General features: G+C 53.7%; 1 protein-coding gene across 7 annotated transcripts in view; it reads left to right on the plus strand.

Annotated features, from left to right (window-relative positions):
* The window catches only part of ILF3 (interleukin enhancer binding factor 3), a 31,657-nt gene extending 12,808 nt beyond the window's left edge, over positions 1-18,849 (plus strand). For 4 of the 7 annotated variants that reach the window (XM_042978159.1, XM_042978160.1, XM_042978162.1 and 1 more), the window contains 17 exons: positions 43-220; positions 2,575-2,722; positions 4,160-4,251; positions 4,640-4,735; positions 5,409-5,520; positions 5,942-6,039; positions 6,608-6,719; positions 6,828-6,938; positions 7,252-7,451; positions 7,872-8,039; positions 8,484-8,621; positions 8,708-8,884; positions 8,983-9,136; positions 9,291-9,344; positions 12,737-13,102; positions 14,197-14,325; positions 14,945-18,849. In XM_042978159.1, coding sequence (XP_042834093.1) covers positions 43-220; positions 2,575-2,722; positions 4,160-4,251; positions 4,640-4,735; positions 5,409-5,520; positions 5,942-6,039; positions 6,608-6,719; positions 6,828-6,938; positions 7,252-7,451; positions 7,872-8,039; positions 8,484-8,621; positions 8,708-8,884; positions 8,983-9,136; positions 9,291-9,344; positions 12,737-13,102; positions 14,197-14,325; positions 14,945-15,081 — 2,470 coding nt within the window. In that variant the 3' untranslated portion in view covers positions 15,082-18,849. Of the gene's footprint in view, positions 1-42; positions 221-2,574; positions 2,723-4,159; positions 4,252-4,639; positions 4,736-5,408; positions 5,521-5,941; positions 6,040-6,607; positions 6,720-6,827; positions 6,939-7,251; positions 7,452-7,871; positions 8,040-8,483; positions 8,622-8,707; positions 8,885-8,982; positions 9,137-9,290; positions 9,345-9,794; positions 11,348-12,736; positions 13,103-14,196; positions 14,326-14,944 lie in introns of those variants that run through there. The other 3 variants (XM_042978163.1, XM_042978164.1, XM_042978165.1) reach the window with 3 other exon arrangements.
* Positions 18,850-21,794: the final 2,945 nt, after the last annotated feature.

Below are 21,794 nucleotides of genomic sequence, written 5' to 3' on the forward strand. Positions count from 1 at the left end.
ATGCTGAATCCCTCACCGAGCATCCTTTGGTCTGTCCCTCAGGGAGCAGAAGACGGAGCACATGACCAGAACCCTGCGGGGCGTGATGCGTGTTGGCCTCGTGGCAAAGGGCCTGCTGCTCAAGGGGGACTTGGATTTGGAGCTGGTGCTGCTATGTAAGGAGAAGCCCACGACTGCCCTCCTGGACAAGGTGGCCGACAACCTGGCCATCCAGCTCGCTGTGAGTGTGACCGTCTCCACTGGGTGGGGCAGACTGCGCATGTTGCGGGTGCAGGGCGAGGGAAGAGCGGCCCGTTCGTGCTGTGCACCAAGAGATGGCTCCAAACCCACCCTTGCACGTGTGGGTGGATGCCACAGAACTCTAAGGCTCTACGGACAGTGCCTGGCTGCATGTGATAGGCCCAGAGCTCTTTCAGCTAGGAAAGACTCCGTGTCTGCTGTGCTCTGGGCTGCGCTGGGCTGGAACTTTACGTCCGGAGCCAATTGAGTCGATGGTTGAATAGAAGGGGCAATTATTAACTCTTCCCCACTGATCCAAAACTGGGCACGAGAACTTTTTAAAAACCAATTTTTTGGGGGCACCTAGGTGGCTCGGTCCGTTAAGCCTCTGACTTTTTTTTTTTTTTTTTTTTAATTTTTTTTTTAATGTTTATTTATTTTTGAGACAGAGGGAGACAGAGCATGAACGGGGGAGGGTCAGACAGAGAGGGAGACACAGAATCTGAAACAGGCTCCAGGCTCCGAGCCGTCAGCACAGAGCCCGACGCGGGGCTCGAACTCACGGACCGTGAGATCATGACCCGAGCGAAGTCGGACGCTTAACCGACTGAGCCACCCAGGCGCCCCAAGCCTCTGGCTCTTGATCTCACCTCAGGTCTTGATCTCAGCTCAGAGTGATGAGTTCAAGCCCCACATTGGGCTCCACGCTGGGTGTGGAGCCTACTGAAAACATAAGACCAGCTTCTTCATCTTGTTACAAAAGTGTTGCATAAATAATCGCTTCTGACATTTCTGGAACATTTACTACACCAGAGCCTAGGCCACATGTGCTGTTTATGTTATTTCTTTGTCCTCGTAACAACCCTTTGAAACAGGACTTTATCATCTGAGTATATTAGAAGATGTGACTGGGATGCAGGGAGCTGAGTAGTTGACCTCAGCATCCCTGGTTGGTGAGTTCTGGGGCTGTAGAACCTCCGTGTGCCGCCACCCTATGCTGCCCCCCTGGGACACATTCACCCCATTTAGCAACAGGATAAGCAAAAGAAGCAAGTGAAAAAACTAAGAAATCTCATTCTTTGGGGAAACACCCTGTTCATTTTCATATGTAAACGTGCATTTTCTTTGCCTGTGACTGATAATTTGGGGTTTCGGATGGTGGTCAGAATTGAAAAGTAGAGCTGGTGCAGTACAGCAGACACTTCTGGAAGGCTGTTTCAGGGAATGAAGCCCGAGACTTTTCTGTTCCAGTGGTCATTTTTAAGTTAATTTTAACTCGCGTCTGTAAAAAGCGTATTCATTGATGAAAATTACATTGTTGTGAATGTTTCTAAAAGAAGGAAAGACGCCTTTTGTAAAAAGCCAATCTTTAAAGAAAGGTACAAAGTGTATTTTTACTGACTGAGATTAGTGTTTTCTGACTGGGGCAGTTTGGTCCCCACAGAGGACATTGAGCGAGCTGGAGACAATTTGGGTTGTCCCAGCAGTGGGGCGTGGGGTGCTGCTGGTGTCTGCCAGGTGGAGGAGGCTGGAGACGTCTGCCCAAATGGCCTGCAGTGCACAGGATGGCCCCACAGCCCAGAATGCTCTGGCCCAGAGCGTCCGTAGCGCTGAGGTGGAGAAACCCCATTTTAGGTTTTCCAGAGTGCATCTGTCCTCCTCCTTTATGTTTTCCCTAACAGAAATCATAGAAGTTTGAATTCTTTTCATCAGGGCTCATAAACTAGTATAAAGGAGAAAGTGGAAGCCAGGGTGTTGTAATACCCTTTTGTAGATACGTGCATTTGCAGCAAATATGTGCTTTTTTTTTAACGCATAATGTGACACAAATTCTCTTACTACACAGTTTTTTTTTTCCACACTGATGGCTGCTCATCTCAGTATGGAAATACGGGTGGTGGATGCCCGCTCTGCTGGGTGTTGTGCTTTCCGTGTGGTGTCCGTGTAAGCCTCCTGCGGCCTCCTGGTGTGGGTCGTGTCACTAAGTCCATGTTAGAAATTAGACACCAACATCTTAATGAGATTAAGTGATGTGCCCAAAGTTACACAACTAGCCGGCGACAAAGTAAAGATTCGTACCCTTGGTCTCCTTGGCCCAGAACCTAAAGCTTTGTTTTGCAAAGCTCCCCGTGAAAGTTTCTCTGCGTAGAGACCTCCGCTCTGGAGTACACAGAAAGCGGCTAAAGACCCAGTCAGTAAGAGGGAGGTCCTGATACCCTAGATGAAGGCACTGCTCTCATGTCACACCCCAAGAAGTTGACATGTGTGCTGTGGTGACCAGCAGAGACAGATACAGCTGTTGATTGCCAGCCTTGGGGAAGAAGTATGTTTTGAAAGTTGCGTTTTCTTTTGTAGGCTGTTACAGAAGACAAGTACGAAATACTCCAGTCTGTCGATGATGCTGCGATTGTGATAAAAAACACAAAAGAGCCTCCGTTGTCCCTGACCATCCACCTGACCTCCCCTGTTGTCAGAGAAGAAATGGAGAAAGTATTAGCCGGAGGTAGGGAGGCTGAGAAAGGCCAGCAGGACTTTGGAAACTTGGTGTTCCCTCGCCAGCCAAATGTGCTATTCAGTTTTAGACTGCTTTGATAAAAGGATATCGGTGTAGCTTTGACCACCTTTACTCTGAGGTCACACCTCCCGTTCAGTTTCAGTGCTTGGGAGTTTGACAAAACGGTTGCACTAAAAGTGAGTAGCACTTTTCATAGAGGATTGCACCATTTTTATCTTAATCCTTGAATGTTCTCATCAGTGTTAAACTTGGTTTTTCTGTCGAGCGTTCTTTGGCCTTGAAAAAGGGTGTCCCTGGTGATTTTATGGCTTTTAAATTACGGAAGACAACCAGATGGTTTCTGCATGAACATCACGATGGAGTTGTGCAAACAGCTTGTGTTGCAGCAGAACCGAGGGCTTCTTGGTTTGTCCTCTTCCATTGGCTGCTTTTATCAGCTGCCGTGATGGAAATGCAAAGAGTTGATACAGAGTTTTGGATAAAGTTTTCAACAATCGTGTGCTTTTCAAACCAAAACCTCAGAGACTTCTAATGCTCTCACCGTTCAAAGGCCACCAAGGGCCCCTCACGCGTCTCTTCCGTGCGGATGTTTTTTAATCACAGATCTCACACCGCAGAGTGAAGGTAACAGGCCTTATCCAAATCCCTGACACGCAACTGGCAGCAGTGACAGTGCCCCGGTTCTGCTGCAGCAGAGGCTCACACTCTGCGCCCTTGTTGCTATTTGATTACCTTTGGTTCTGATACCTGATTCCAATTATCGATTTAGGGACGCTGGACCTTTGACCAACAGGACTCTCTCTGTCAAGGGCTGGGGCTAGGGCAGTCCCGCCTGGTGGGCGGAGGTGGTCCCCTTTGCTGCAGATGCCTCAGGGGATGGCCGTTGTGGGAAGCAGAGAGGGAGTTCATTTCCACTCCCCCCACCTATTTTGGTTGTTTTTATTTTTGGGTTCTTTTTTTGTTTTTGTTTTTTTGGAGGGAGGGTTGTTGTTTTTTTGTTTTTTGGTGGTTTTTTTGTGTCTTTTTTTTTTGCTTTTGTGTTTTTTTGCTATTGAAATTTTTAGCATAGCTAATCTATTGGGAGATCATGGGGAGGAAGCAAGGTAATTGTCTATTAGAAGATAGGATCCACCTATCTGTCCCCCTCCCCCATGGGATTATTCCTTTTAGAGTAATTTCCCACTTTTGTTTTTGTTACTGTTTTTTGTTTTTGTTTTTGTTTTTTTGGAGGGGCCTCCGATTTTTATGATCTCCTCAGGGCAGAGTTAAACACACTCTAGCTTCTCCTTCCCTGGTCTAGGGTGGAGAGGACTTGAGATTCTGGGAGCCTCAGCTGCCCTTTAGGAAGCTGCCACATCCCCTTTCCACCTGACAGAAACCCCTTGGTCAAACTGTGCCTTGTCTTCTTATTCCATCCATGAATAGAAACGCTATCAGTCAACGATCCCCCGGACGTTCTGGACAGGCAGAAATGCCTTGCTGCCTTGGCGTCCCTCCGACACGCCAAGTGGTTCCAGGTTTGCATTTTGTTCTTCTATTTGTCTTTTGGTAGAGAATTCCTAAGTTTTAGCTTGGCTAACTTCCACCATAAAGTTTCGGTAACGTTGAAGATCGCCGTGCCGCACTTAGTACCTGCAGGCGTGCAGTTGCTAAAGGAGCGCGCACAGACAAATTTGACACCCCCAGAGGAGGCTTGTGACTGAGTAGGTGGGCTGCTGCTGCTTTGTGCCAAGAGTAACCTTGTTCTCGTCCACCTGGTGAAGTTGCCACTGACCACGCACTTGATGGTCTTGAACGTTCACCGTTTACCCTTGACAAAGTAGCGCCTTGAGACTCGTGTTTTTCATGTTTGCCGTGTGTTGAGGGAGGTTCCTTGGTGTAAAGAGCCTGTACTTTGTTCTCTAGGCCAGAGCCAACGGGCTGAAGTCGTGTGTCATTGTCATCCGGGTCCTGAGGGACCTGTGTACCCGCGTGCCCACCTGGGGTCCCCTCAGAGGATGGGTAAGGACCTCGTAGCCGTGGCCATCTGGGGGTCGTGTGCACAGAGACTTTCTCCCATATCCCAGTAGTACGTTATGGTAACTGGGCCCGAGTGGCGCTTCGGGGTGTGCCCGAGGCACCCCTGTACCAGCCATATATTGAGCGGGCACTTTGTGCCACACCCTGGGTGGGGGATGAGAGCTAGACCAGAACCCCCCCTCCCGCCCCACCCCATGGTGGGCACAGAGCTTGGCCTAAGGAGAGGGCTGGCCAGCTAGCACTTCCTGTGATATGCTCTACTCCAAGAAGAAGCATTTTTGTAGCTGCTCTTGGAAAGGGGTCAGCAAACTCTGGGGCCCATAAGCCAGTCTGGCCAGCTGCCTGTTTGTCTACAGCCCATAGTTGAGAGTGGGTTTTATATTTTTAAGTGGCTACATAATAAATACAAGCACCTACATAAAGGCCACGTCTTGGCTTCTTGGCTTCTACAGTCTGAAAGATTTAACGGTTATCTCTTTAAGGAAAAGTTACCCAGCTGGGCTCTAGTTGTCCTGTCTTTGGTTTAGCCTCAACTTGTGAACTTGGAGTGCTCTGATATCCCCCCCTCCCCCTAAACACACACACAGTGACAGCTCCTCGATACAGGCCGACCACCTTCTGGACAGTGGAGTTAACTGTCCGTCTTGCCTTTCAGCCCCTCGAGCTTCTTTGTGAGAAGTCCATCGGCACAGCCAACAGACCCATGGGTGCCGGCGAGGCCCTGCGGAGAGTGCTGGAGTGCCTGGCGTCGGGCATCGTGATGCCAGGTTGGGGCCTTGTGCTTTGCAAGTTGCAGGGAAAGGACAGGGATTGAGGCCCTGAGGCCACTTCCTGGCGGGTCCCTTGACCGGGTTAGGGCAGCAGCAGCCCCGTGTCCCCCCTAGGACTGAAGCATGTGACTACCCTCTTGCACCATCATATCCAGCCCTGTGCCGGCTCCGCAGCTGTGACTCAGGGCGGATCCGGGGCAGTGGTGACCCACTCCCACGCGAGCTCCTTGCTCTGAGACACGTGGATTATTTCTCTCATGGGCTGGATGCCGAGTGGGTCACCGAGCTCAGCGTGTTTTCCAGAGCTGGGTGTGGATGGGGCGTGGGGGGTAACGCACCTGGTTCCCTCAGCCAACACAACTCTTCCGAGATGCTAAAAGATAATCCTCTGCATATCTTCCTTGTTTCCTGCCTTCAGATGGTTCTGGCATTTATGACCCTTGTGAAAAAGAAGCCACTGATGCTATTGGGCATCTAGACAGACAGCAACGGGAAGATATCACACAGAGTGCGCAGGTATAGTCATCGCCATTGCCAACGTGAGCCCTTACCCAGTCTGTAATCACTGGCTTCCAGTTCCATTACTGGGTATTTTCAGGGTAGCCACTGGACTCGTAGGCTCAGGTTGGGGATCGAAGGTGAAGGGATCGTGCCTGATACAGGGCGCCCCAATCTGGGCTGCTTCTTTCCCCTGGCGCCACGCGTGCTTGTCGCCTATCCCCTCGGCCTGCTCGAGTGCTGTTTTTGGACACCGAGTTCAGCGGGGAGATGTATTTGCTGTGTGGACTGCTCCAGGGTCCTTCCCTTGCAGGCCCACCACGTGGCTCCGTGTGGCAACCAGTCCCCAGGTTGGGGTCTCCTGTATTCCTGTTGAGGGGGGTGGTCACAGGCTGGCCTTCCCCCACAGCAAGGCTGGGCCCTGGCAGTCAGGACTTCCCCTGGCTGTTGGGGGACCCCTTGCTGTTGTAGGGGAGACCCTTAGCAACCCCCTCAGCTCCCACCCCTTCCAGAAGGTATTAGCAAGCGCACACACTTTGGCGAGGAGCACAGGGCGGCTAAGTCAGGTCCTCTTCCCCTTCTCCAGCATGCTCTGCGGCTTGCTGCGTTTGGCCAGCTCCATAAAGTTCTGGGTATGGACCCTCTGCCTTCTAAGATGCCCAAGAAACCAAAGAACGAAAACCCAGTGGACTACACAGGTAAGCATGCCGTGGGGCCTGGGCCCCAGGCTGGGCGGCGGCAGCACGGACTCCTCGCAGAGCACAGGAGGGATTCTCAGCTCTTTCTCTCGTGATCTCTTCCTTCAGTTCAAATCCCCCCCAGCACCACCTATGCCATTACACCCATGAAACGCCCGATGGAGGAAGACGGGGAGGAAAAGTCTCCCAGCAAAAAGAAGAAGAAGATTCAGAAGAAAGGTACCAGCATTCACTTTTAGCCCTTAGTGTATCTTCCATCTGGCTCAATTAAGAGTCATCCCAGAGTGACGAGATGCTCGCTTTGGCTTTTAGTTTTCTCAGATGTGATCTTTTCTGAAATGACTAACCGTAACGTAGACGTAGAACGAAAAGTGGGGTGAATGTACTCGGGAACGACACAGATGAGGCCTTGGCCTGTGCAGGCGGCTGGGCCGCTGTGCTGCCATGCCATCGGAGGCCACCAGCAGTGGTTCCTCCTGCCCAGTTGAGCGTTGGCTAATAGTCCAGAATGATGTTGGTGTTCTCTCTCTAGAGGAGAAGGCAGAGCCGCCTCAGGCTATGAATGCTCTCATGAGACTAAACCAGCTGAAGCCAGGACTGCAGTATAAGCTGGTTTCCCAGACCGGTCCAGTCCACGCCCCGATCTTTACCATGTCTGTGGAGGTAGATGGCAACTCATTCGAGGCCTCTGGACCGTCCAAAAAGACTGCCAAGCTTCATGTGGCCGTTAAGGTAAGTGTGGTGAGCAGTGTTGTGCACCGTGTGCTCGTTCTGAGGACAACAGAAGCGCTTCTGTGTGTCGGGCTCCTTCAGAACCATTACATGGTCTCGAGACCCCCAGTGTGGACAGCGTGAGGCTTAGAGAGGGTGCGTGAAAATTGAGAGGAGTCGATTTTTGAATGTGTGCCAAATCATACGTGGAAGAATAGCTTTGTCGTTGTGGCTGACAGAGAGTCCCCAGCTGTGGCTGGGCATCAGAGTTTCGTGCTGGAAAGGGAGCGGGATGGCTAGTGGAGAAAACACCCTCTGGATTGCTGGATGCCACCCTAGAAGCTTCTGATTCAGGATCCAGGGAGTGGGGGGAGAGCTGCGTGGTTGGCCCTGGTACTAAGCCCTCCCTAACTGGGGGCCCTGCGGGTGTCCCTCCTGCAGGTGTTACAGGACATGGGCCTCCCTACCGGCGCTGAAGGTAGAGACTCCAGCAAGGGGGAGGACTCGGCCGAGGAAACGGAAGCGAAGCCGGCCGTGGTGGCCCCTCCACCTGTGGTGGAAGCCGCTTCGACCCCCAGCGCCACCTTCCCCTCAGATCCCACTGCCGAGGTGAGCACGTGGTGGGTGCCGGAGTGCCCGACAGGATGCAGCAGGCAGTTCTGTGTCCTATGAAACCAGGGTGGTTACTGGTCCTGCTCATTTTCCCCAAAAAGAGTAACTTCCAGTCCAGGAGCCTATACAGGGAGCTGGGCGTGAGCCTTTGAGCCACGACCAAGAGGGCCCTGCTGATGTTGACCCAGTGCCCAGGGCTGCAGTGGGGCGGCCCTGGGTCAAAGTCAGGTCATTCCCCAGAAGTCGGATGTAGGTGGAGGCAGTCCCGTTGCTGGGAGGCCCTCGGATGACTCCCAGAGGCCGGGGGGGCGAGGGTGGTGAGAGATAGCAGGGGAGATAGCGTGGAGGGCGTCTTTTCATGATTCAGGGGTGGCTGCCTTCCTACACATGCTGGAAAGCCCTTAGCTGAGTTTTTTGGTTTTCTTTTCTGTTTTCCCTGAGAACGTAAAACAGCAGGGGCCGATCCTGACCAAGCACGGCAAGAACCCTGTTATGGAACTCAACGAGAAGAGGCGCGGCCTCAAGTACGAGCTCATCTCCGAGACTGGGGGCAGCCACGACAAACGCTTCGTCATGGAGGTGAGCGGCCAGCTCCCCCAGGAGAGTCCCCCTGCCGCAGGAGAGGGTGGCGTCAGGCCACACCGACACACATCTGTTCTTCCCAGGTCGAGGTGGATGGACAGAAGTTTCAGGGTGCTGGCTCAAACAAAAAGGTGGCAAAAGCATATGCTGCTCTCGCTGCACTAGAAAAGCTGTTCCCCGATGCCCCTCTTGCCCTGGAAGCCAACAAGAAGAAGAGAGCCCCCGTGCCTGTGAGAGGTGGACCGAAATTTGCTGCTAAGGTAAGCGGTTGCCCCTGTGGTCTCTGGCCGTGGCACGAGGTCACCCGTGGTTGGGGTGTGAGGTGAACGTAACTGGTCTCCGTTCTTTCCCCGTGCAGCCACATAACCCTGGCTTCGGCATGGGAGGCCCCATGCATAATGAAGTGCCCCCGCCCCCCAACCTCCGAGGGCGGGGCAGAGGAGGGAACATCCGAGGTCGAGGGAGAGGGAGAGGATTTGGTGGCGCCAACCACGGAGGCTACATGAACGCCGGTAAGGACTCTCATCCCGCGTCGTCCCCATGGTCCCTGCTTGCTCCTGGGAGTGTGTGGGTCCCCTGGGATCGGGTGACCGGCGGGAGACTCTGGGAGAGGCGGGGGCAGGGCAGCCCCGCCTTCCACCCCGTAACCTGTCTGTTCCTTTCCAGGCGCCGGATATGGCAGCTATGGGTACGGAGGCAGCTCGGCAACGGCAGGCTACAGTAAGTGTGTGTTTCTCTTTGTCTGCGGTTTGGGGGGAAGCTACAGCGGAGCTCCCACGCCGGAGTTAGGACGGGGCGGCCCACCAGCAGCAGCCTCCTTGAGATTTAAGAGCGGCTCGCACCTTTTCCCAGTGATTAGGGCAGACGGTCCTCAAGCCCCTATTCTGCAAGAGTGTAGTGTGTTCTTTAAATGTTAACACATGTATTTGTGTGACTTGAAAATTTCTTAAAAGTCAGAATTTTAAATTTCTCTGCTTTAAGCCATGCGAAACACCAGTCCTGTGATTATGCTTTTCCTGACAGTGCACAGCTCTTGTCTTGAGAAGGAGCCTTCACTGGGGGGTTACAGGAGCAGAGAAATCTAAAACATGAATTTCAAATGTGGCGCTCTGTGCCATTTTTCAAAAGAATTCTAATTTTTTTTCTCTGCTCTGTCTCCCCCTTTTGTAGGTGACTTTTTCACAGACTGCTACGGCTATCATGATTTTGGGTCTTCCTAGAGCATCTAAAAGTATTGCACACAAAATCAACTTTTTACTCCAATTTTCTCGAACTCCAAAACCCAAAGTGTCCGTGCTGTGCCCCTGTGCTTCACTGGGTTTCTCAACCGTGGCTTGTCACCGCAGCTTGTCTGAAACTCTTAGCCTGCAGAATTTAAGACAATGGCAGTTTTTATCGTGATTTGCCTTTGAACTTGGTCATATTGAAGTTCACAATAAGTGGAAAACAATTTTCAGAGAATGCATTTTTGTGCAGAATTGCACAGAATTCTAGAGCCAGCGTTGGTCAGCATCAAGGCAAAAGCCCACCTTTGCTTTTTATGGAAAGCATTACTTTATTTAAGAGACAGATAATAATGCATTTTAATCTACCTTTGTCTTAATTTACAGCAGGTTTTGTATGAATTTTTAACATTTTAACAAATTCCCAAATCTGGTTGATGCCTTTGACAGTAATGAAAACGATTTTATCACATCTGAATCCAGAGCAACTGGCTTTTTTTTTTCCTTTTTTTTTTTTTTAATCTTGTAAAACGTGGGGAACATCGGGAATTGTACATTGTGCTAAGTTAACCTCTCCCGCCTTTTGTAAATGCTCTGGTGGGTTCTTGTTTGGGAATGCGGTATTTCGTGGCTGGTTTAGTTAGAGGTGAACTCTCAAAGGTATCAAAACTGTGCTTCCATTATTAGTGCAGGAAACAGACAGGCTCTGAGGGAGAGAGAACGTGGAATTTTGCAAGTCCTAATCACAGCTGCAAATGCATGGGATTCTAGAGTTTGTTTTTTGTTTTGTTTTAACGGGGCTTTAAAAAGAATTAAGCAGAAAGACTTAATACGTAGCCCAATTCTCCAGTGAAGAACCGGCCTCAGCAGGGCCTGTGCTGCTGGGTGTGCAGCCATGATGGATTCCAGAAGGTCTGGAATCTTCTGCCCTCTCACCTTAGGGTGCAGGCTGGAGTTTCTGACTTCTCCCTGTGTGCAGAGGCACACGGAGGCAGTGGGATTCTTTGCTGAGACCCCCATTTCCCAGTGGAAGTCCTTCTTGGAAAGGGCATGGTTGGGCTCTGGTCAGCAGGCCTTTGCCGCAAAGCCTGTCTTTGAGTTGACTTGCAAGATTTTGCGTTTCTTCGGCAAAAACTGGTCAAAATGGTTACTATACAATTTGTTCCCAGAGGTTTGAAACATTCAGTGAAACTTTTTAAAACTTTGCATGATGTATTTTTTTTTTTAGAAAGTTATTGTTTGAGAATAATGTCTTTTTATACCAGGAAATAGTTATCCTGAAATGACGTTGAAAACTACTCCCCACCCCCCCTTTATTTTTTTTTTTTTTAATCAATACATGTTAAAGTAACAAGTCCTCAGTACTTGGCGTCTTCATTCATTCCTGTGCTTGAGGAGGGACGAGGAGGTGTTCAGTTTAGGCTGTGGGGCAGCCGGGGTGGCGGGGTTCTGAGAGGGAGTCTGAAGAGGACCTCCTGTCCTCCAGCCTCCTGGCCAGGCCTCCGCATGTTTGTTCCCTTGCATCGTGGGCCATGTCCTTCTTGGTGTTTTGGCTTTGTGATGGGGGCGGGTGGAGGGGTGGAGGAGGCCGCCTGAAGAAAACAAACTGATGTCACAGATCAGTTTTATCCAAATTCTTGTTCAAACAATCCAAGACATGGCAGTGTGGGGTGCACATCTCCAGTGGGTGGAAGGCACGTGATGACTCCCAAATTAGAACTCTACCCAAAAGGCGGGGAACCCTTGATGTTAAGTGGGAAGGAAGGCTAGGCTGTGTGGGAGTGTCCCTCCCCCTCCATCTCACCCTGGGCACGGTGCGGGGTGGAGGGGCACCAGGCTGTCTGTAGATGGGCAGCACCGACCAACAAAGGTGTGCCCGCAGGCACCCCTGCCCCGGGAGCCAGGAGCTCCACTGCCCCCACGTGAGCGCTGGGGATTGCCCTGCTGGGCTCGAGAGCCACCCACACGCCCCGGCCTCCCCTTCCTCCCACCGCACTTTAGGCCACCCATCCCCCATCGGCCCACCCGAGTGTCTGGTGGGGGTGGGGTGTGGACATACCTGTCTCGTGGGATCTACACCTGGTGACCAAAGGAGAGTCTTACTGTGACATTCTCAGCTTCAGGGTCTGAGAATGTGGCGGCCTCCCTGCACGCTTGTCAATCCTGCTCGGTCCGCCTGCCCCCGGCAGCTGTGCTGGGAACAAGGAGGGGCCCTCTGGGGGGGCCGTCTGAGGCTGTAGCTTGAGGCCCAGCCTGGATGTTCTGATCCTGACTTTGTAGCCAGTCTCCTTTCCCCCACGTTTGCACGAGTCACACCAGAGAGACGCCCCAGGTCATTTGGCCAAGTCTCCGTTTGTTCCTCCCAACAACCATGTCAGACTAGTTCTTCCAGGAATGAAACCAGGTTTAGGGGCCTCGTTAAATGTCTGGGGGTCACCCAGGCCTGTGACTGCAGAGCCTCTTCCCAGCACAGCGGGGGGGAGGTGGGGGTGGCCGGCTGCTTCTCTGGGGCTTTGCTTTTTTCCCTGTCACCGTTGGGGACATCTGGGTAACAGTCGTGAATGTCATCTCGCGCTCGGATCTCATCTCATTGTAATGTTGACATCCGCTGCAAAAGCTGCTGTTGGCGTGCTGTCCTGCCGCTGCTTGGCAAAGATCCATTGTTGTCATCAGCTGATGGGTGAGTGGAGCTGAAGGCTGGACCAGTCCAAACCAGGCTGCTTTAAGGACCGGAGCCACTGCTCCTCGCCCTCCCACCTCCATTCCTCTGCCCTGGCCTGGGCAGTGGGCTTGCGGGTCAGCCTTCAGGACCCACAGCCACGACCTTCCCTGTCTTTCCCCTCCCCCGGCTCCCCCATCCTCTGCCTGACCCGCTGCCTTCCTGTTTAGGTCAGTTCTACAGCAACGGAGGGCATTCTGGGAATGCCGGTGGTGGCGGCGGCGGGGGCGGTGGTGGCTCCTCTGGCTACGGCTCCTACTACCAAGGCGACAACTACAACTCACCAGTGCCCCCGAAACACGCTGGGAAGAAGCAGCCCCACGGGGGCCAGCAGAAGCCCTCGTACGGCTCAGGCTACCAGTCCCACCAAGGCCAGCAGCAGTCCTACAACCAGGGCCAGTACAGCAACTACGGCCCCCCACAGGGAAAGCAGAAGGGCTATAATCATGGACAAGGCAACTACTCCTCCTACTCAAACTCCTACAGCTCCCCCGGGGGCGGGGGCGGATCAGACTACAGCTACGAGAGCAAATTCAGTGAGTTGGCTTCCAGGGCCCCGAGGCCTGGCCGGGGTCCAGGCCAGCGGCGCATCCCGTGGAGTGGCGGAAGCTCAGCATTGCCCTGACCTCTTGCCGAGGGACTGGAAGGAAGCCGGGCGGTGCTGGCTGTCGGGTGGGCTGTAGGGAAACCCTGGAGGCAGGGTTCCCTTGGCCCAGATCCGTGCCTTTCCCTTCCCATCCATCTCCTCCTCCGAAGGCAGGCCTAGCGGAGGCTCCTATGCCAAGGAGGCCTGTGGGTTGAGTCTGGGGCACAAGGGTGGAGTCTGGGTCTGGTCCGGCTGCCGTGAAGTGACCTCCGGGGCTCGGGGGACAGTGTTGTATCAGGCCCCTGAGGGCGCGTGAGCTACTTCTCCACTCCACCTCTCCCTCCACCTCATGCACAAACCCAGCAGGCTGCAGCTGCGCTGGCGGCGGAGTAGGAAAGCGTAGATGTGCACTTGTTCCCTGTAAAGGGACGTTGGTCAGCGAGAAGGCCAGGGAGCTTAAATGTGTATTTTGAGAGAGCGAGAGAGTGCGCAAGCGGGAGAGGTACAGAGCGAGAATCCCAAGCAGGCTCCATACTGTTAGCGTAGAGCTCCACGTGGGGCTTGATCTCATGAACCATGAGGTCATGACCTGAGTTGAAATCAAGAGTGGGACGCTTAACTGAGTGAGCCTCCCAGGCACCCCCCCAGGGTGGGGCAGGGACTTTAAAGAAGCTGTTCTGTGTGTGGGCGGAGGGCACTGGGTGCCTGGTGACAGGTGGGTGGGAGGAGAAGCTGCTGTGTGCTTCCCGAGGTGGGGGGAAGCTTGGGTTGGAGGAGCGGGTGGGAAGACGGCGTGGAACCGGGCCTCAGAACTTGGTGACCGGGCCGCCCCAGGGCACGGGGACCTTGCAGTGCTCCGGCCAGTCCCTAGCACTCCTCAGTTGAACTGACATGTGCCAGATTTAAGCAGCCAGGACGAGGGGGATACGCAAAGGCCCGTGGTCTCAGCCTGGGGCCTGCCCCTTCCGGGGCCACAAGGATCCCAGACCACCCCAGCTGTGTCTTCACCGAGGCCCCTTAACTGCACTGTCTTCTCTCCCCCAGACTACAGTGGTAGTGGAGGCCGGAGCGGCGGGAACAGCTACGGCTCAGGCGGGTCGTCCTACAACCCAGGGTCACACGGGGGCTACGGCGGAGGTTCTGGGGGCGGCTCCTCATACCAAGGCAAACAAGGTGGGCCTGGATCGGCAGGTGGCACAGCACGGCTCGGGGGAGGTCCGGCGGTGAGGGGTATCGTACACCCGGCGTGGGCAGGCGGGCACCGTAGGCAGGGCTGCGGCGGCACGTGCCATCTGGCTTCCGTGTGGGGTGGGGACGGGGACAAGGAGACGGAGACGTGGGCACATGGCTGCGGGCACACCTCCAGCTTCTCGGCTTTTCAGAAGCAGACATCCAGATGCCGCCCCGCTCTTAAGACGCCGGCACCTGTGTGGAAAAACACTGACAGGGCTGAGGCCCAGTCTGGTGTGTGCCCTCCGGCCAGGGGCTTTGGGCTCGGCCTTGTGTTCAGGCAGCCCTCAGATACAGCTCCCACTGCTGCTGTCCATACGGGCCCACCCGCACCCCTGACAAACCGGGGTCCGTGGGTCCACATCACAGGGTGGTGGTGACGACCAGACCAGACAGCGCAGGAAAGGCAGTGCCTGCACACCCCCTCCCCCTGCCCCGTGGCCTCACCCGCGGACACCACGTGGGCACACGCGGCTCGGGTGTTTGTTGGCCGTGGTCCGGAGCTCTGACTGCGGGGCAAGCCCCGCGCCCCTTGGCTCTAACCCACCCCTCTCTTCCCTAGGAGGCTACTCGTCACAGTCCAACTACAACTCCCCCGGGTCCGGCCAGAATTACAGCGGCCCTCCCAGCTCCTACCAGTCCTCACAGGGCGGCTACGGCAGAAACGCAGACCACAGCATGAACTACCAGTATAGATAAAGCCCCCCGAGGGGTGAAGATTTGTACCTTCTGCACTTCCCCCTCGTCGTAAGATTCAGTTTTATGCATCACAGTTAACATGTCAGCTGGCCCCTCCAGGCCCCCTCGCCCCAACCTGTCCACATTGCTGTGTTGTGCGGTGCAGCTGGTCACTCCCGTGACCCGTCCTGTGACCCTTATTTAGCTGTGTTTGGGACTTCCGTGTCTTCGATGGTTTGTTAGTTGCCATTACAACTTTGTCTGAGTAGAGTTTGAGTTCTTACAGTTAAGTATCCCTCTGTCTATTTACAATTGGTGTTAGCGTTAACTCAGTTTGTCTTTAAATAGCTCCAGAAGGGATACATCATCTGTTAATGCTTTTGTGAAGTGAGTTAAACGAGCTTTCTGTATTTTAATGCTTTAGTGTTTCAGTTTTATAAGTGAAGATTTTATTTTAAAAACCAGTGGGAAAGAGTGGGGTTTTTTTTGTATGTCTGGATCATTCAGGCAGTACATCTGAATTAAGCTGAATGTAGACAAATAAAGAAAAAGAAAACTCTGCGCCCGTCGTAGGCCTGGGTGTCTGACCCACCAGCAGTGTGATGGGCAGGTTCCCCCACTGTTCCCAGCATGGGAATGCGGGGCGGGGGTGGCAGGACAGTCCCTCGTCACCCAAGGGTCCAGTTCCAGGCCTCTCGATGCCTTCACTCCAAGGTTGGCCAGGGCCAGCAACCCGGTAACACGGGATCTTGTTTTGTCAGTGTCCCGGGGGGCTCCAGGTGGTCTGCAGAGTGGCCTACGCTCCTGTTAGGGGTTTGCTCCCACAAGTCAGCATGCTTGCTTTCTTGCCCCGCGAATTCTGGCGTAGCTTTAAGTACAGTTTCATGTCACTGTGGAGTGGAACCTACGTAGGTTTGGTACGTGTAACCCAACTTGCAAAAGGCCAGTTGAATCTGGCTAAAGCACCCCAAGATCTGGGAAGCCCAGCCTGGAACCTTCTCTGTCTGGATGGTGTGGTTTTGTGTCCCCAACAGCTGCAGCCTCGTGGTGCTGCCCCCCGCCCAGAGGTTCCGAGTGTGCAGGCGGGGTTCTTTCTAGCCACCCAGCCCTGTTCTGACGGGTTTCCCTGGAGTGGTGCAGTGGTGCGTCTCAATCACAGGCAGTTTTGCATTGGGGGATGTTTGTCACCTAGTGGGCGGGGGCCAAGGATGCTACTGACCACTCTGCTTAAGGGTCAGCCACGTGGAGGTGGAGAAACCTGCCCTGAGAGCAGCCCTTCCCCACTCTGGCCCTGCCCCAGGGGGTGGGCGGGGGCGGCGCTGTCCTTGCCTTTGCCCAGGCTTCGACTCTGTCTGGGAAGAGCCTCTCCAGTGAGTCTGGGCTGCACGTCTGCAGGGACCCTTCTCCTCTTCCCATCTCTCTGCTATCCCTCAGACCAGGCATCGTTCGAATTCTGAACTGCAGGCAGTCCTTGGCCTCCTGTGCTTGATGAACCATAGCCCCGGGGAGAAGAGCAAACCATTCTCGATTCAGAACTCCTCAGCTGAGGCAGAAAATCCAGTGTGCCTTCAAAGGATGAAGATTCGCCTTGGAGAGGTGGAAGAAAGGTGCTGTGCACTTAAAAAAAATATGGGAAGAATTTGGCCTTCTGCTGGAGCAGAGGAGGACCCAGATACCAGTGGTCCATCGTGGGGAGAGGGAGGGATGGTGTGATGCCCACCCAAGAGGCAGTCCACAGTGCAAGCACCAAGGTGGCCTGCAGTACACTGGATGTGTGTGTGCATGTGCACTAATAGAGACGAGAGACAGGCCTTAGGGATGGGTCCCAACCCAGACTTCGATGGGATATGATATGTCCATGACCCATCTCTCCTGGACACCTCCAGGGGCTGGGAAAAGGAGATCATTGGGACCCTGTGTTGAAATGAGAAGATCCAGGCTGTGGGTGGGGCCTGCACCACTCCGGAACCCACGGGGAAGAATGTCCCCCCGCCCCACCTCCAGATGCCTTCAAGCTATGGGCCTGTATTCTCAGCTCAGGTTTCCTCGCCATCAGTTTCCCAAGCAGTGACCACCACCACGTTGAAGTTTCTGAATGTAGACCCTTCACAAGGTTAAGAATCTCGAAGGCATTGGAGAAAACTCCCAGGCCACCTTGATGTGGAGACCTCAGGGAGCTGTTACTTGGTGCCATGTTCTTCTTGTGAAAAACGTCAGATCTCCAGGTTGCTGGTCGCTGAGGGATGCTGGTCTGAGTCCCTGGGCCTGGCCTGAGTGCTCCCAAAGCCAGGACAAGTGTTACTGATCTGAGAGACTTTCGTTGCCAAGAAGAAAGCAGTATCTGAGAAGCAGGATCTTTCCTTGTTTCATCTAGCTTCTGGTGACTTCTGGGCATTCCTTGGCTTGTGACTGCATTCCTCCAGTCTCTGCCTCCACCTTCACATGACCTCCCTGAGAGCCTCTTAGGTCTCAGATCTCCTTCTTACAAGGACACCAATCATTGGATTTCAGGTCCACCTTAATCGTGGGTGAGCACATCCCAAGATCTTTCACATTCATAGGTATTGGCACTTAGGAGTTGGACGTATGTTTTTGGGAGAACAGTATTCAACAGCCTGCAAAAGCGTTGGGTGAAGACTTCATCCCATGCTGCTAGAACAGCCCTGGGAGTTTGTTGACCACAGCCAGGATCGCCACGGTCAGCATGGCCAGTGCCTGTCCTGAAGCGACAGCTCATGAGCACACGTGCCTTGGCATCCCAACTGCTTGGGGACTTCATTGGTGCTAATGGCACTGTGGTGCAGCCGACCAGGAACAGTATCTCAGCCCTCAGGACTGCCACCCCAGGGAGCTGGGTTCAGGAAGGTGTGGCTGACACCACGAGCATGGAGAAGACCTGGGTGCTGGCCTGTCACCCATTGAAAGCTGATCGAATCCTTTCCAGCCTGCTGCCCTCCAAGCCCAGGAAGCCAGCCTGGAGGAGGTTCTCAGATGCTTCTCTGGGTCCTCCTCAGCCAGGGACACGGTAGGCAACAGAGAGATGCTTCGGTCCGCATGCTGCCAGAGAGGATGGTGACACGCGTCTTTCAGTCACCAGTGGAGGTCACCAGGAGCATCAGCAGGAAGAGCCAGTGGGCCCACAAGCTTAGCAAGTTGATCAGGATAGGGTTATTTGGTGGATAGACCATGAGTGTCAGGGACCTGGGACTGGACACCGCCCCAGAGGGCTCAGGATGCTTTTGGAGGGAGGAAAGGAGAAAGACCTCTACTGAGGGAACAGCTGGCCGTGTGTGGTGGGCTGAGGTGACGTCACGGGGCAGAGCTTTGCAGGGATTTTCAGATGATCCCACGGGGAGGTGTGGGGTGGTTGAGACCTAGGACCAAAGGGGCCCTCTAAGCAGTAGTGGGGCACATCCAGTATTTCCACCTTTCTGCATTGGGCAGAATCACTAGGGTCCTGGTTGTCCCTCTGGAGTGGGGTCCAGTCTCACCTGGAAGTCAACACCCAGCTGCCTCCACTCTGGCAGGGAAACATGCACTGTTCCTCTGACCACTGACCATTCTTGTGTGGTCAGCATGGCCTGTTCCGCCCCTAGGGACTGGCCTGGTCCAGCTGGGCTCAGCCTCAGGACTCAGTCAGTCTCCAGGTGTGAGCCCGCCCCACACTGTCTGTGCCCTTTGCAGGCCTCTTCTGAGACTTCTGGACACAATCTTGGGCCACCCACCAGCAAGCCTTGGCCTGGATGCTCATTCTAACCCATCCCAGAATAAACAAACTTCATGTGTTCATTGTTGCATTCACTGCACATGTATTTATTGGGTATTGCTTATGTATGGGTCCGGTAATGGGTGCTGAGAATATAGCAGAGTTGCTTGGATATCAGTCCTTTGCAAGGTGCTGGGAATATGAACCTGGACCCTGCTCTCCTGTGGCTCCTGGTACCAAGAGGGCCCTGTCCTAGCTGGTGCAGGGAGTGCTGGGAAAGACCTGTGTTTTGAGACAGGACAGTTAAATGGAACCAGGTATGTTAGGGCGGGTGAGCACAGTTTATGCCATGCAGAGGAACACCGTGCTCAGAAGTTCAGCTGGGTGGTGAGAGAGGACTTCAGAGAGCTGAAGTCAGGTGAGCGAAGCATTCTTGTTGCAAGGTGGGAAGTGTGGGGTTGCAAGATGGAGATGTCAACGGGGGGCAACCAGTACAAGGCCTCGACAGCCAAGCAGTGGAATTCAGACCTTTATCCTGAGGGCAGTGGGGAACCATGCATGGAAAGATTCTGAGCTGGGAAGAACCCAGGCTCAGTCATGCTTCAGAACAGCCCTTTGTTGGGCAAAGAACAGGTGTGTGGGAGAGGTGAGAATGGAGGTCAGGTAACCAGCAAAGAGGCTTGATTGAATTCTGGGACGTCGGGGCTGAGGTTCAGGGTGGTTTAGGTGATAGAGTCTATTGGACTAGGTGAGGAAAGCTCTCTAGACCCGCAAGGGGTAATGACTGCAAGTTCCAGACAGAGCAGACTGGCCCAGAGAGAGGCATTGCATTGCCTCGGGCCACAGGAAGTCGAGGGTCCCTACTCTGTTACCATTACTGGGGGACAAACAGAAAAGTCTAAGGTGCCACCATGGAAGTCGTTCTCTGGGGGTCGTACGTCCTGGACCCATGCCCTTCCCAGCATTTCCCAAGAAGCTGGCAGCTAAACTTAGCCTACTTGGCACCGGGCTGTCGCAGTGAGAATGTCATGGAAAGATAGCCATCATCCCTGGCTGGATAAACCAGAGAAAACAAACTGTCCTCCTAGGACAACCACCAACACCAGGCTCCAAGTAGCCTATTTCAACGACAGAGGTATTCAACCCCCCCTTACTCCTCTTTCCAGAGGCTCTGCATTCCCCACTCTGTGCCCCAAAATCTCACGACTCCTGCTCTTCAGGGTCCCAAGACTTAAGTAACCACTGTTTGAGGTTTTGGGGGGGGCGTGTTTTAAGAAGCCTTCACGCCTTCTGCGGAGCCAAAGTTGGGGCTTGAACCCACTAGCCTGAGATCCAGACCTGAGGTGAGATCAAGAGTAGGGCGCTTAACCGACTTGAGCCACCGAGGCGCTCCTCAGTACCAGCTTCTTAAGGCCAACTACCTAATTCCCGTTTTTGGAGGCTCCCCTGGGCAGCTGTGGCGATCCCAGGAAAGGGGAAGTTAGATCTGCTGAGAACCCCCGCCAGCCAGGTCTCGAACCTGGGCAAGGGGCGCAGAAGCTGGCCCACTCTGGCCCCCGCGAGCACGTCCTTTACCAAACCGCTTATTTGCCCTTAGGTCCGCCGGGTGCACACCGCTCGCCCCTCTTATGCCCATTCAATAGGCCCCGTTTGGAACAAAAAGTATTATACAGTCTGCAGTCACCGCCCTAAGACACCGCGCCCTTGTGAGGGAGACCGCAAACTTCCAATTGGACGCTGTTGCAGGCTCGGCCCATGACTACGCCCCAGAGGTGTCTCCCGCCGGGCGCTCGCAGCTAGAGACTGGAAAAAGGACGCTTTCCCAAAGCTCCGCCCTGAGCGCCCGCCGTAGCTTCCCTGGTATCCCGGCAACGCGCGTGGCGCTGTCCAGCGTTCTGAAGCCGCGCTCCCAGCGCCTCTCAAATAGTGGCGGCCTTCTGGCGCCCCCCAGTCTTCCTTGCTGAGCCGCGCTGAAACCCTGTAAGCAGATGTAAATAAATCTAAGCAGCGCCCACCTCCACACCCCAGTTTACCTCTTGGTAATAGAGCTTGCTTCACTCCACCCTCCGCCGAAAAAGCCCACCCTCCCATCTACCTCAGAGGAAAGCTAATTGCAAACCAGAGGCCTTGCAGAACCTGGAGCTGTGACCCTCTCACCTTCATCTCCCTCCAGCCACCCTCACTCCCTCCAGCCACACTGACCTCACCGCTGCACTGCAAACAATCCAGACACATTCCCCCACCTCAGGGCCTTTGCCCTCACTGTTCCCACTGCCTGAAATGCTCTGAGACTTTTTCTTTTCTTCTTCTTCTTCTTCTTTTTTTTTTTTTTTTTAGATTTTAAGTAATTTCTACACCCAACGTGGGACTTGAAATCACAACCCCGAGATCAAGAGCACTCTCCACCAACTGAGCCAGCAGGCGCCCCTCATGATCTTTTCATGGCTCCTCCCTCCTCTCCTTCAGGCATTAACTCACATCTCACTCAGTGATTCTGGTCCTGACCAGGCTACTTAAAATAGTCACCTCCCAGGAGCTCCTGGCTGGTTGAGTCAGTAGAACATATGACTTTTGATCTTGGGATCTTGAGTTTGAGCCCCACATTAGGCACAGAGATGACTCATAAAAAAAAAAAAAAGTCACCTCCCAACCCTTTCCTCCTCTTCTCTATTTCCTAGCACTTATCACCATCTGAGATACATCTTTTACTTATTTTTCTTGTTTGCATATCCGGGGCATGGATTTTTGTCTCCTAGTTCACTGTTGTGTTGGACAGCAGTGAAAACAGAGTCTGACACAGAGTGGACACTTCATAATGTTTATTACATGTATATTCATGTGTGTATTTGAACACTTAACACTGTGCTGGCCCCTGTATTCCATCATAATGGCCCTCTGTCCCAATTTAAAAAGGAAGAAAGTGATGCTCAGAGAGTGGCATCACCTTACCAAAGCCACCTGACTAATGAGTGGGGATGCCTGAATCCCCCCTCCAAGATTCCTATTTGTAACCTTTTCCCCCCTGCTC

The sequence above is a fragment of the Panthera tigris genome, chromosome A2, assembly GCF_018350195.1.
Source record: "Panthera tigris isolate Pti1 chromosome A2, P.tigris_Pti1_mat1.1, whole genome shotgun sequence".
Taxonomy (NCBI): domain Eukaryota; kingdom Metazoa; phylum Chordata; class Mammalia; order Carnivora; family Felidae; genus Panthera; species Panthera tigris.